This window comes from Phocoena sinus, chromosome 10, assembly GCF_008692025.1.
Source record: "Phocoena sinus isolate mPhoSin1 chromosome 10, mPhoSin1.pri, whole genome shotgun sequence".
In the NCBI taxonomy this organism is placed as follows: domain Eukaryota; kingdom Metazoa; phylum Chordata; class Mammalia; order Artiodactyla; family Phocoenidae; genus Phocoena; species Phocoena sinus.
Window position 1 is genome coordinate 3325871 of NC_045772.1, and position 14323 is coordinate 3340193.

Here is a 14323-nt window from a genome sequence, read left to right on the forward strand (position 1 = left end):
GGACGCTGCCGTGACCGAGCACCCACACCCTGCCCGGATGCCCAGGCACCTCGCCTGCGTGAACTGACCCCAGGGCCACCCAGGTGCAGCGTCCTGCTGGACCCTGCACCCTCGGGAGGCGGGTCTCCTGTCCTGACGCAGGCGGGGCCCTGAGGCCCCCTTCTGAGAGGACGTGCTCCCACCGGCAGTGGGAGAGCCTGGGCCCTGGAGCCACGTGGAGAGCCCCTGCCCTCCTGAGCGCCCGCGGAGCACTGCTTAGCCTCCTCCCGCGGGACCCACTTCGGAGGCCTCCACGGAGGGCCTGGCTTACAGCAGGTGCTCGGGTGAAGCTCCCGGGGAGCCCCCGCAGAGACCTGCCCCCGAGCTCCGGGCGGCTGGCCCTCCGCAGTAGTGAGAGTGTGTCCCCAGGGGGGGCCGCCCCGGGCTCGGCCGGCTGTGCAGGGGCTCCCACCGCCTCTCGAGGACAGGCGTGGGCGGACTCGCAGGCCGGGGAGCTTCACGGGGGGAAAACAGAGGCGAGGGGCTTCCCGCCACCGCAGCCGGGGTGCCGGGTGCCTTCCCATCCGCTCCTCTGATCCCCATCACCCACACACCCTCCAGTCACCTCTGTGGACCCGAAGGTCAAGGCGCCCCAGATGCCTCCTCACGCACAGCGTCATCAGCAGGACACCACATTTTCTTTCTCAACGCCCCCGAACTCCCTTCCCCACGCCACTCACCTGCGAGGGGTCAAGTGCAGCTGGTTCCCCCCACGTGGAGACGGCCAGCCAGGCCGCTGTGCACACGTGTGGACACGCAGCTCCCGTCCTAAGCTCCCGGCATGCTCCTCGCCGGCTTGCAAGCGTGTCTGGGACTCCAGTCCTGGAGGCAAGGGGGCCTCGGGCCATGTCCTCTTAACCTGGGCTCCGGACAAAGCCCCCTCAGCCCTGCCCTTCCCATGGGCACCATCCCCCCTCTAGCTGCCCCTTGCTCTCCTGGGCCTTCCCGGGGGCGGACGCTCTGTGGGGCCGAGACCAGCGGGCTCCTCCCTCCTCCCAGCCGCCCCCCCCCGCCCCCCGCCCCACAAGCCAGTGAGGGGACGCGGCCCCGCAGACAAGGATGCTTGGGTACAGCCTGGCAAATCCACTCGTCCCAATTCACAGCAAACGTAAGAAGCCTTCCCGCCTCTTCCAGGTGCCCCCTCTCCTGGGGGCACAAAGACAGCTAAATAAATAAAACCCAGCGAATGGCTCCCCCGAGGCCACGCAACTCTCCTTACGCCTGCAACGATGATTAGACCCCACGACAGTTGATATTACGGGTCTGCTCCCTCCGGCAACATATTTAGGTCAACTGCAGTGCAAAGCACAGCTGGCTACTCGCACAGGACAAAGACGACACAAATCCCTGCAATCAATTTTCCTCCTCCTCTCGGATAGAGAAGAAACAGGAGGCCAGCTTCCCACCAGGCAGAAAGCGCTGAGCTGCTCACTCAGAAGGCGGCCTTGCCTTGGGCAGCCGCCCAGCGGGACCCCTGTCCCCAGGGGCCGTCAGGGCCCGTGGCAGCTGGCTCTCCGCGGGCTGCCCTCCAAGCTCAGAGCCCAGCTCGTGGCCTCTTCCGCAGTGGCCTGGCCTTCTGGCCGCCGGCCCCGGATACCACCTGCGGCAGCAAAGGGCTCCCCTCGTGCCCCTGCTCTGTCAGTCGGGGGCCAGGAGGGTCTCCTGCAGGTGGGGACAGGGGTGCAACGTCACACACAGGGCCCCCCCACCATGTTGATCTCCTGCCGCTGCTCTAATAAGTGACCACAGACGGAGCGTTAGAGCATGCCCTCTCACAGCTCTGGAGGTCAGAGTCTGAAATGGGCCTCGAGCGGCTCAAGTCCAGGTGTGGGCAGGGCTGGCTCCAGGAGAAAGTCCACTTCCTGGCCCCTTCTCCTTCTAGAGGCACCCACATTCCTTGGCCGCTGACCCCTCGCCATCAGGGACATCACCCCGACCTCTGATTCCATTGTCAACTCTCCTCCTCTTTCTCTGACCACACCCCCCCCACCTCCCTCTCACAAGGACCCTTGTGACGACACTGGGTCCACCTGGATTAACCCAGGCCCATCTCCGCAGCTCAGATCCTTAACTCAACCATGTCTGCGAAGCCCCTCTGGCCCCATAAGGTGACACAGTCACAGGCTCTGGGGGTTAGGATGAGGACATTGTGGGGAGCCACGACCCTGCCCACCACACTCCCCCTGAGACGATGCTCTTGGGCCAAGGAGGCTGAGCTGGCTCTGGGAGGGGGGACCATCCCCCCTCTTTCCACCAAGCCCAGAGAGGGTCTTCCCGCCCCCAGAGACCCCGCAGGCTGTAAGAAGAGTCCTCCTTTAGCAGGTCAAGTGGCCCCTGGGGAGCGCTGGGGGTCCTGGCTGGCCCCCTCCCCCCCACCTCTCTGCTCCTCGCCTCTGGCTGTGCCCCAAATGCCCCCACTGACGACGCTTCCACTGCCTTGGCCAAACTCTCACAGTGAGCAATGCCAGCGCAGAGCGTCCTGGCGTCACGCCTGCCACTTCCGCAAGCGCGTCCTGACACAGGCCCACTCTCGGGCCACTCTCCTGAGCCTCTCTGCACCTCTGCAGCCACGCAGGTGGGCCAGGAAAGGTAGCTTCATACCTGCCGGCAGCTAAGTCACAGGCCGGGGTCCCAGGAGTAGAAGCCACAGCCCGGCAAGGCGGGAAGGGTCTGTGCACCAGCAGTCACAGGGTCCACCTGGGTCACGTGGCACGGCTCCCAGCCCGATGATCCTCTCCTTTTCAAGACCTGCTGCCGGCTCTGTGGCATCTGCTGACCCGGCAGATGGCCGGGGCCGGCCAGGGGATGGGAAGGAAGCCTGCAGGAGGCCAGGGGAGCCAGAATACCTGCCCAGGATAGGATTCAGAACCCCCGAACCTTCCAAGATTGGAGGGCACGCCCGGGAGAGAGACGTCTGCACCGTAATTCATCAATTCCCTCACTGGGCCCCCGCTCAGCAGGACACCCACGTGAGCGAAGCCCAGCAGCCAGGTGCACGGTCCCGAAGGGAAACCAGGGCCAGCTCCGCGGGGGGTGCAGCCTGCCCCACCCACCTCCCACAGAGCAGGCAGGCAGCAGACTGTAACAGGGAGAAGGGGGAGGCCTGGGTTGCTCTGGGAGCCCAGAGGGACCCTCACACAGGCGTCCAATGTGACTTTCTAAAGCTTGGCTTCTGTATCCAAAATGCCCCCTTCACGCAGCCCAGAGCATACTCTCATAGGAGCTTTCAGGGACCCCAACCAGCGTGCTGAGAAACCAGTGCTTTCAAAGGGAGAGGCAAAATGAGTTACAGGCGTGGAGCCCCGCACACAGGAGAGCAGCTCCGTGGGGCAAAGCGTTTCTTGCAGCACTCACCCGCCAGGATGGCCGGCCCACCCACGCGGTCCAGCCTTCGTGCCTCCCCAAGCCTACAAGGAAAAGGGCAGGGACAGCACCTGACCAGCGATTCCAGGTGCACCCCTATCGGCCCAGGCCACCCTGACCGGCTCAGGGAGACAGAGGCTCGTGCCCACCCATGCCCAGGCAGCAGGGCCATAGCCCAGCCCACTACCCCAGCCCCCAGGGAAGCCACCAGGAGGAAGGAACACAGCTCTGAGGCTATTTTTAAACCTGTAAAAGTAGAACTGTCAAGCAAGAGTCCTCTTGGCACACAATTCAACAGGCCGAGCCACAGCCAAAAATAAAAATCAAGTGATAATCCTTAAATAAAACTCCTTCCCACCAGCCAGGTGTGCAAGGGCAGGGACCACTCGCAAAGCTGTTTCTGGATCCTGGCCAGGTGGCAGGCTGCACACCTGGAGGCCCCACCCCATGGTCCTAGGCTCTGCCCTTCACCTCTCTCCTCAACTCTCCCCAGACTGAACTCTCCCGGCCTCCCAGCTAAATCTGGATGCCCCCACCCTGTGACCTCGGACCTTTCTAGAAGGCAGAGCCACGCCCTCCCAAAGTGCCAGGTATCGGGTCCTGAACCGAGGGCATGCTTGCAGCAACCAGTAAAGAAACAGCCAAGTCAGCCCCCTCCTTTCCTGCACCCTCTCCCCGCGAGGAAAACAGTTCATCGGGGAAAGGCCGTGCTTTCGTCGTAAGCTTCCGTTTGCAATTTTCCCAGCGTTTACTCACCGCTGCGTTCCTTGCTGCTGGATGCAGAAGTAGGGTTTATGGAACGATGAACAAACCATCACCCACCGCGCTGATGGCCTGGTCACCAGGAAGCGGTGCCGCTTTAAGCTCTTGCGTGCCCACACGACAGGCTGCAGCCTAGATGCTGGCACACCACTGCCTTTCACATACGTTTTAGGAAACGGACTGGGGGTCTGGGGTGAAGAGGCAGTGCATTAAAACGTTTCTCATGTAAAATAAGAAGGAACAGGATCCCAGCCAGAGTTTCCACCCAGAACAGCTGACTTTCAGGAACCGACGACCGCCTTTCAGCAAGAGGTGACGCGCGGCTCTGACGGCCAAGGTCCGGGCTCCAGGGCCCTGGCCAGCACCAAACCAGGAAATATGTGTGTGCCCAGCCCCCATGCCCGCTCCTCCCTGTGCCCAAGCTCTCAGGGCCCAGGCAGGGGACGTGCCCTGCTGGGCGCTGAGCCAGGACCGCCTGGTGGGCCAGCTCGCCTCTGTCCAGCGAGGAGGCAGGGCCGGACACCTGCAGGGATAAGCAAGGAGCAGGTTCCCACCAGGCAGCAGGACTGACCTAGAAATATGCAACTCAGAGCCAGCCCAGTGGGTCAGACACGCCGTTTTCTTTGGGGCCAATTTCATTTTTTTCCCAGATAAGTCCTCTATGATATGGACATGCAGTCTCATCTCTTGTCTTCATCTGCCGGTTATCCGATCTGTTTGCTCCCTTCCCGTCTGTCTGGGTCACCCATTTGTAGTCCTCACGAAAGGGCAGAAACCACTTGACAAGCGCGTCACTGCAGGGTCAGAACCGCCCGACCCCCCATTTGTAGTCCTCACGAAAGGGCAGAAACCACTTGACAAGCGCGTCACTGCAGGGTCAGAACCGCCCGACCCAGCCTCTGGCACTGGGAGTTTATCCTCAGCTCAACATCGCCGAATACACAGGAGGAGCAAAGTTTTTTTAAAAAGCCAGACCGGGACTTCCCTGGTGGTGCAGTGGTTAAGAATCCACCTGCCAGTGCAGGGAAGACAGGTTCGAGCCCTGGTCCGGGAGGATCCCACGTGCCGCGGAGCAACTAAGCCTGTGCGCCACGACTACTGAGCCGGCGCTCGAGAGCCCGTGAGCCACAACTACTGAGCCCGCGTGCTGCAACTACTGAAGCCCACGCGCCTAGAGCCCGTGCTCCGCAACAAGAGAAGCCACCACAACGAGAAGCCCGCGCACCGCAACGAAGAGTAGCCCCCGCTCACCGCAACTAGAGAAAGCCCGCGCACAGCAACAAAGACCCAGCGCAGCCATAGATAAATAAATAAATTTATATATTTTTTTAAAAGCCAGACCCCCAGAGGGACATCTGCAGGCCCGGGCCCAAAGGGGCGGGTCCGGAGGTATCCGATCAATGCCACACCTAACCCATCCCTGGCTGGCTTCGGGTGGCTGCCCCATCGGACGCCTCTAGCAGCGGGCAGCTCCCGCGCTGCTGTTTTCAGTGGTGAGAACGGGCGTCCTCAGCCTGAATCACCCAGACTGGCGTCCAGAAACTTCCTTCCCTCCAGGCCCCTCTGTTCAGCCTTGGCATCCAGAGGGAGGCCCTCAGGCCACAGGAGGCAGACGGCCGCCCTCCTGCCACCTCCCTGGCCACCTTCTCCAGGAAGCCCTCCCAGGGGGGTCACAGCCGGCCACACTGACCCACTGCGTGTTGGGGCAGGAAGGGGAGCTCCCGGGAGCAGAGGGGCTCAGGAGCAAAGGGCCCCTTTCCCAGAGGCACCCTCCCCAGGAACCACCACAGTGTGTCTGGCACCTGTGTCGGTGGCTCAGAGATGATGGATCCCCGTCCCGAAGGCTCAAGCCCCCAGGGTGTGGCTGAGGGGACCACCCTCCAAGCACGCCCATCCAGAGAGGAGTCCACAGGCCTCACGTCAAGTGGGGAAGAAGAAACTTCTCGGCAACACAGAACCTGCACACGGGTCAGGGACCCTCGGGCTTAGCCCAGCACCCAGGAGGCCCCGGACCCCTGACACCCCATAAGCACTTTCCCTCTAAGCTCCATATTCCGTGCCAAGTCACCTTCAGGAAGAGCCTGTGTGTGCAGCTTACAATGCTGGAGAATCTCCCTTCCCAGAGCCTGCGCCCAGCGGGTGATCGATACGTGCACACCCCTGCTCAGAAACTACGGAGGAGCGTGTGTTTGTGCTCAAAAAGCAGTAACAACCGAAATGCATTTCGGGCTAAATGAAAATGGACGATGCTTTGCATTTATTTATGTGCTTCTTTAACAAATTTAGGATCCTGCCCCCAGTCCCGAGCCGGGACGCACTTCAATTTCCCATTCTTCATCCTCTGCCATCTTCTCCCGGGAACATTTGTGCTCTTCAATATTTAATAACCGAAGAAAGCCGCTCTGAACCCGGGCTATTTCCTCTTCTCCGAGAATGACAGTCTGCTTCTGGAGAAAAAGTACTACAGGTAATTAAATGGAACTTTAACACTGACCACGTAGGCGTTTTACGGATGGGGGCAACCAGGCCCTGAATGGTGAAATGTCCACGGCTACCTGATCACTCGGGGCTGAGTCAGAACCAGAAGCCTGGGTCCCCACTCCAGAGCAAGGCTCCCCATCACCGCGGCCCCCTGCAGACCAGGGGTGGCCACCCTAGCACAAGATGTAGGTTCAGCGGCGACCAAAACATCTCTATGGGTCCCAAGGGGGGACTACATCCTTTCCTCCACACTGTACTCCCCTGGGTACTGAGACGGAAGCGAGAGTGCAGGGAGGGACAGTCTCTCTGTGCAAACTCCAGCTCTGACCAGGTTTCCCTGCAAGGCATCCCTCCAAGCACTGAGCTCCTATTAGATCCAGGGCATCACGCTAGATCCTCAGGGTATAGAAATAAGCGTGGCCCGTGCACTCAAGGCACAGACTGCCTGATGAGAACCACCTGTAACTATGTAACAGGGAACAGGGAGCAGGCAGGTTACCCACACCCTACAGCCACAGGGCAGATGCAGATGGAACACGGAACAGGGGACAGCTTTGAGAACCATTTTGGAGGGACCTCCAGGATGTGATGTCGGTGTGGAGAAAGTGAAAACACACAGACATTTATCTAACGGGGGTGGTAGGCCAAATATGCATATTTGCTTCTATAAAAATTCAATGGAAGGAGAGACTGTACAATTAAAAGACAACTGGTTATCTACAGGGGAAGAGAAGGAATGAGGGTTACAGGGAGAGAAACCTGATTTCTCTGAAAATACCCTGACTTTGGAACCATGGAAACAATTTTAGATAATTACAAAAATTAATTTAATTTTTTTAAAAATTAACTTTTATTGGAATATAGTTGCTTTACAGTATTAATTTTAAAAAAAACAACAAACGCTCTACAACATGCATATGGGGACAAAATGACATCACAGACCTCCTGGTGAGAGGCACTGTGGACACAGCATCATACCTGTGACACTCTGACCTGAGTCATCCTGAGGAAACAACAGACAAACGCAGACCAGAGCTCGGTCTATCTGAGCACCAATGAGATGATAACCATGGCGATTAAGACTCATTCAACTATGTTTAAATCCATGATCTCATGATGACGTCAAAACCCCCCGCCAAAGCCTAACACCCTCACCCTCTGGAGGATGCTCTAAGCAGAGAACCAACTCGTTATTCTGAAAGCTGGAAATATCAAGGAAAAATTCAAGCATGTCTCCTGTCTTTCCTACATGAACTACATCTTGGGGCAACCAAATAGTTAAGTTTTCAGAAATATTGGGTTAATAAATGGAGAAAGAGTGCCAGAAGTCGAACATTACCATTTGCAACCTCTAATGAGATGATGGATGGAAGCCACGATGACCCAGGTCCTGATACAGGACAAAAGAAACGGCCTCAGGAAAGCACGCTCCTCCACCACCACCACAGGGGAGGGAGTCCTCCCAAAGATCCCCCCCAGCCCACCAGCACCAAGGGACGGGGGACACGCTGGCTCATGTGTCGGGACCACGGGGATGCGCTCAGCAAGGTCCAGGGTGGAGACCCCACCCACAGACGGCCTGGTTTCCTCAACAAAGAGCAAAAACAGATGCAGGGAGAACGGGCAGAGTAAAAGACAGGAGAAGTACATCTACCAGTCACAACCTATGGACCTTGTTTGATTCCAGAGTTGCCCGAAAAATGACCAGACAACTGGGGAAATAGGAGCTTAGGTTGGGTATCTGATGATATTCAAGAAACACGTGATTTTTTTACTTGTAATACTGGACTCAGGACTTTTGTTTTTCAAACAGAATGAGGGACTTCCCTGGCAGTCCAGCGGTTAGAACTCTGTGCTTCCACTGCAGAGGGGCGCGGGTTCGATCCCTGGTCGGGGAACTAAGATCCCGCAAGCCGCGCGGCACGGCCAAAAAACAAAAACAAAAACCCATGATGAGCTATCTACTAAAATATTTATGGGTCAAATGACAGGATGCTGGCTGGGATTTGCTTCAAAAGACCTGGGGGAGAGGGGCTGTAGGTGGGGGCTTGGAGGGAACCAGCCTGGCCGCGAGCCGATTCTTGCTGAAACCGACGGCAGGTGCATGAGAGGCGCGTTACACCACGTCCTCTATTTCTGATCCATCTAAAATTTCTCATAACTAAAAAAAAATGCCCATAATTATTACCTTCCCCATCCGGCCCCGAGCTGCCAAGGTGGGACTCTGCACTTTTACAACATGAGCTACCCACTGTTTTCCTCTTCTGGTAAAACACAGAGGGCAGACCACGAGGACCAGTCCAAGGACGCCAGCGATGCCGATCCGGAGCCAGGCGGCCTCTTTTCTTTTCCTTTTTTCAACACAGAGCAGGGTGGCCCCAGACAGGCATCCCTGTGGGTCGCAGCTGTCCTGCCCACCCGGCTGCCTGGTGGACACTTGCTCCCCGCCCGCCCCGCCTGTAACCCCTTCTCCTGGAAGCCTCACACTGCCCCTCCCCAGCCGGGGGCAGGGGGCTCCCTGCTGGATGCTCTCACAGACCCGTCTCCTTTCGTTGAGAGCCCTTGACTCTGCGGGTTCCTCGAACCCCGTGAAACCACCAATATCCTCCGTGTGACCCACCAAAGGCACTTTCACAAGGCTCCACCCACCGCTGCCTCGAGCAGGGCCGTCCAGCTCTGCTGCCCAGCACGGCCTCCACCCAGCGGGGCCCGCTCAGCACTGGCGAGACCACCTGGGCTGCCCCGCCGTTCACGCAGAGCCGCCCCACGGGAGCTCCGCAAAGGCCGAGGAGGCCACAGGCACCAGGGCCTGACAAGGCAGGGCCCTCACCGCCCGCACTGCAGGCAGTCCCAGCAGACCCAGCCCGGCCCCGTCTCCCCAGCCAGGTCAGCCGCAACCTCAGACTCGCGGGGAGACTGAGTCACTCCATAGTGCCGTCCTCAGAACCTCGGTGCTCGGACCCTGCGGGCGAGCGCTGGCCGGCGGGGTGCAGACGGGCACACGCCCAGAGCTCGTGCGCGTACACACGTGCGTGCACACACACGCTTGCCCAGGGAGGTCCGGACCAGCAAGAGGGGCCTGGGGGGAGACGGGGCTGCAGCACATGGTGGCTGCAAGGTGCACAGAAATGTAGTGAGAGCCACGCCGCCCACTTCTGGGAGGAGAAGGCAGGCCCCCAAGGCTTCCCCCCGCGGCGCTGACACCCCGCCTCCGTTTGCAGGCAACGGGCCCCGCGTGCTGCATGGGCGGCACAGCCGGGGTGCCCACGGCTGGAGCTCAGATGACACTCGTCACATAAACGAGGGAGACACTAGACGAAAGAGGGAGAGGACTCAGGTGGGGACAGAGGGCGGTGCCTGTGGGCAAGCAAGGGTGCCAGCTGCCTGGTCCCAGGTATCAGAGGAGGCCCCAGCTGGGCACAACGCCCAAGGGAGGTGCCTTGCCCTGGGCCTCTCCTCGTGGCCCAGACGTGACTGGCTCTGGGCACACAGGGGCGAAGCTGCTTCTTCCTCCCTGTATTGTTCCCCTAATAGCATTGCCCACACCCTGCTGTCAGCTGTGAAAACACTGTGTCACATGCGTGGGCTTCAGGGCCAGTCTGCCTGGTTTAAACCCCTACTAGTCAGAAGACTTAACCTACCAGTAGGATCACTTCTCCTAGCCCTGGTGCCTCCGTTTCCTCGTCTGCAAGGCAGGACAGAGGGGTGGTGAGAGGAGTAAAGGCAAGTCACCAAATGAGATCATCTCCGGAAGGAGCCCAGCAGGCCCCTCCAGAACCATCTCTACCATCATCACTACCCAGAGGCCAACACCCCCAGCAGGAGGGCCGACAGTTAAGCAACACAAACACCAAATGCCAAGGTACCCATGCCCGTGGCCATCAGACAATGAAACCCCACTGTGCCCCCTCCCACACTCCCTCCTTGATGTGCAAACTACACGGAACAGAAAATCTCAGATTCCTCCAAAAGCTCTATTACATGCTGAGTTAAGCATGGCCATGCACCAGATTCACTAAAATAAAGAGTTTCCAGGGGCGTCGTATTCCTTCCCCAGTGACGCTCTCGTGGATCTCAGAGTAAAGGCGTCGTAGCCATCCAGACAGGAGCGCTGAGCTTTGCGGAACAGCAAAGGGAGATGCAGACTCAGGACGCAAAAGGCCATGTGGGGGACGTCCACACACCCGTCCCCACTGCTAGCCTGGTGACACCTGTTGTGACCCAGCTGCGCTCCGGCAGGACAGCGTCCCCTCTGCCCCTCCGCCCCCCACTGGTACTCACGTAAGAAGTGTTTTTCCAGTAAGGCGATTTCCAGGTGACCTTTGATCTCATTTAAGCGATCAAACTCTGTCCGGTTAAAGTCCTGGACTCCTGCAGCCATGATGAGGGTCCCTGGCCCAGCCTAGAAGGAAAACACCAAGAGCTCAGAGGAGCCTCCCGGAAGCATCCTGGGTCCACCTCGACCAGTTCTCTAACGGGTAGCCCCCAAGGACCCCGTGGTCTAGAAGGGCTGGTAAACTGGGCCATCGGCCTAGGAAGACACTGGCTCTGCCTTAGAACTCGCATCAGTTCACCTCGGCTTCACCTGTCGGTGGAAGGGACATTTCAGACAACAGGGACATCCTCAGAGCCCCGGTGAGGCCGACTTCCAGCAACAGTAAAGGCAAAACCGGAAGCGTGACGCTAAGCCTCTTGACGGTCACAACACAGCTCTCAGGCTGCAGAGGGAAGGAAACCATCAAAACCTGCCCTGGCCCGCGTGGCGACCTCCCAGGAGGGTGGTGGCCTGGCCACAGGGCCTGTCGCCCTGCTGCCCTGGGAGGGGCAGCAACAGGACTCCGGGGAGGTGGGGCAGGGCGCATCCACCTGCCAGGCTCTGAGGTGAGCGAACTCCAAACAGGGGCCTGTCCTTTCCCACAGAGGCTAATTAAAGCCACCACCCGCCATCCCACCGAGCCCAGGGTAGGCTCCGGTTTCAGGCCACCACTGCCCACTGGAAAGGGATGCGCACGTCGGTACAGCCAGGCCTGCCCGGGGCGCAGCGGGGCTGCCGGCTCACGCCCACCCCACCGCTGACCTGGTGAGGGCAGCACCTGAGCGCCCTGCCGTGCGACGGGGGGATCTGACTCCCCAGTTTTGGTCTCCACGACCACACCCCCAAGGCAGGGTGAGGAAGGGGACACCCGGCATGGACAGGGTCCGTGACAGCCCCGGTGACCGCTCCAGGCACAGGTCATCTGCTCGGAGGCCACACCCCGGGAAGCAGCAGCTCACACTGGGGAACAACGGGGGCCGGTAAGACCCTCTAGCCCACGGCTGCCTCGTCCTGGCACGTGACCTCCTGTACTTGCAGCTGCTCTGGCTACCGGGGCGTGAGGTCCCAGAGGGCAGGGACCAGGCCATGTTTACCTGCCGGCCCCGTGGGCCTGGCAGGGGCAGGTACGGGGAGACTGGGCGGTAGGCGAAAAGCAGGGTACGCCCCCTGCTCTGCGTGGGGAAGATGGCCCAGGCTCGCCCATTGGTCCCCGCAGATGAATTTGTCCCTCCCCGGCCCATCCCCAACCTCGGCGCCCAAGATGGTGGCCCAGAGCAGAGGGCAGAGGCTGGTCCGGAAAGGCGGCTCTACACTGATTCAGAAGCAGAAGGCTGGACTCCATTATATCAGCAAGTTCCTACCAAAGCAGGCAGGGCGTCCCGCGGTTTGCAGCCCCATCTGAACACGTCCTCGGAAGGCTGTGACGCGTGTTAGTCTCTAAGCTGCTGGAATTAAGCTCACCTGGAACTTGCCTTAGAGCTTGAAGAGCTCCTACAGGGGCCCCCGGGTCCAAGACAGCCTGGAACCCTCGTGGCTTTGGCCGGACTCAGTGTCGAAGCTGCAGTAGCTCAGCTGGGCACCCACAGGACGGCAGGGATGGTGAGGACCAGCTCTGGGGAGCCAGACGGCTGCAGGGGGCACCCCGATGTGGATGGCAGGCGCCGGGGGGGGTGCCCTGAAATCCTGGGGTCCAAACCCCTCCGCGAGCCCCTTGGGTCCCTCCAGCTGACCCCTTTTCAGACTTGCCGAGAGCAACGCTAAACTTGGGGTCGGGAGCCTGGACTCGGGACCCCCGAGGCTGCAGCGCTGCCGCCACAAAACCGGGCAGGTGGCCTGGCTGCTTCTTCCCCCAGCTTCCCTAGAACCGCATCTCTCCGCGGAGGGACCGGCTTCTACCCCCGGCTCCTGGAGGCGATGCCCACTGCACCTCCACGTGCGTGGGGTCTCTGCCTCTGCCCCAGCTCTAGGGCTCTGGTCCTCGCCTCCTTGCCCCTCTCCTTACTGGCCTGTCACCAACCACTCGGGGGACCCTGGCCTCAGACCCCTCATCTTTCTCTTCAACGGCCCTCCCCCGACCACAGCCACACCCTGCCCTGGACATCACCCCACCTCCACCGCTGCGGCCCCCTCGAGCCCATCTGCCCGTCCAGGACCCCCTCCCTCCCCCCGTTCCCCTCCCCCACCACAGGACCCGGATTCTACCCTCAACCACTGGGTCCGCTCGCCTCCTTTGCCCCAGGACACAGACGGGTTGCCCACAAAAAGGACGTAAGGATGAAGCCTGACGCTACAGCACGATGGTCCCTGAGGACACGGTGCTGAGACAGGCCAGTCGCAGGGACAAACACCGCGGGGCTCACTGAGGCCGGAACTGGAGAGTCGGGTCACAGACGGAAAGCAGACGGGGCGGGGGCGACCTGGAGGGGCAGCTGCGGAGCTACTGTTCAGTGTGGACTGAGTTTCCGTTTGGGAAGATGAAGAAGGTCTGGAGACGGATGGGGGGGGTGGCGCACGACAACGCAAACGTGCCTGATGCTACCGAGCTGGACACTTAAAACGGCTACGGCGTCAATTCCGTGCTAGGCGCACGTTACCACAACTAAAAAAAATAAAAACAACGAAGCCTAAACACAGGCAAAGGTGAGCAACCTCCCTCGTGGGAAAAGCCACTCTTCACCCCTCGGGTTGGCAGAACAGAAACGCCTGGGGACACCCCGTGCAGGTGGGCAAGGGCATGGCACGCGGGCCCCTCGGGCGGCGGCGGCGGACACTGCACGCTCGTGGGAGGGTGCTGGTGACAGACGCATGACCCTGCCCGCACACCCGGGGTGACGCAGGCCACGTGTGCACGAGGCTCATGGGAGTGACCGAGTGCCCCTCAGGGGCAGAGGTTAAGTGAAGGACGGCACATCCAGGGTGGGATGCTGGCTCGGTCCCGCCACCACGGAGAGAGAGCCCCGGGGGGTGGGGGGGGGTGGGGGGGTGAGCGAGCGTGACAGCCATTTGTACCACGGCCCCCATGCTCGCCCCTCCCTCAGGTGCTCCCCTCGGCCCTCGCCGGCCCGCTGGACCCACCCCGACGTGGAGGCACCCCCTTTCTTAGGACAGCGCCCGTGAGCCCCACGATGTCCCGACAGACAGATGCTGATGGGCTACATTAGGAGACACATCAAGCGAGGCCCTGGCCCGCACGGAGCCCAATGGCGGGAGGACCGCCACCACCTCTGCAGGGAACACAGCAAGCACGCAAGCAGGGCGCTCCCCTCCAGGCTCTGCAGCTCCAGCCCTGCCTGACTGGATGGCTGGCTCTTAGGAGGCAGTGCCAATCAATTATTCTTTCGTGCCAGGAGCAAACACGCCATC

At 60.3% G+C, this 14323-nt stretch overlaps 1 protein-coding gene across 7 annotated transcripts in view; it reads right to left on the reverse strand.

Annotated features, from left to right (window-relative positions):
* The window catches only part of GRAMD4 (GRAM domain containing 4), a 78091-nt gene that overhangs the window by 27806 nt on the left and 35962 nt on the right, over nucleotides 1–14323 (reverse strand). For 6 of the 7 annotated variants that reach the window (XR_004351625.1, XM_032644264.1, XM_032644267.1 and 3 more), the window contains one exon: nucleotides 10927–11047. Coding sequence is in view for 5 of the 7 variants with exons in the window: in XM_032644264.1 (XP_032500155.1) it covers nucleotides 10927–11047 (121 nt within the window). In the remaining 2 variants the exon portion in view is untranslated. Of the gene's footprint in view, nucleotides 1–2640; nucleotides 5175–10926; nucleotides 11048–14323 lie in introns of those variants that run through there. The other variant, XM_032644269.1, reaches the window with a different exon arrangement.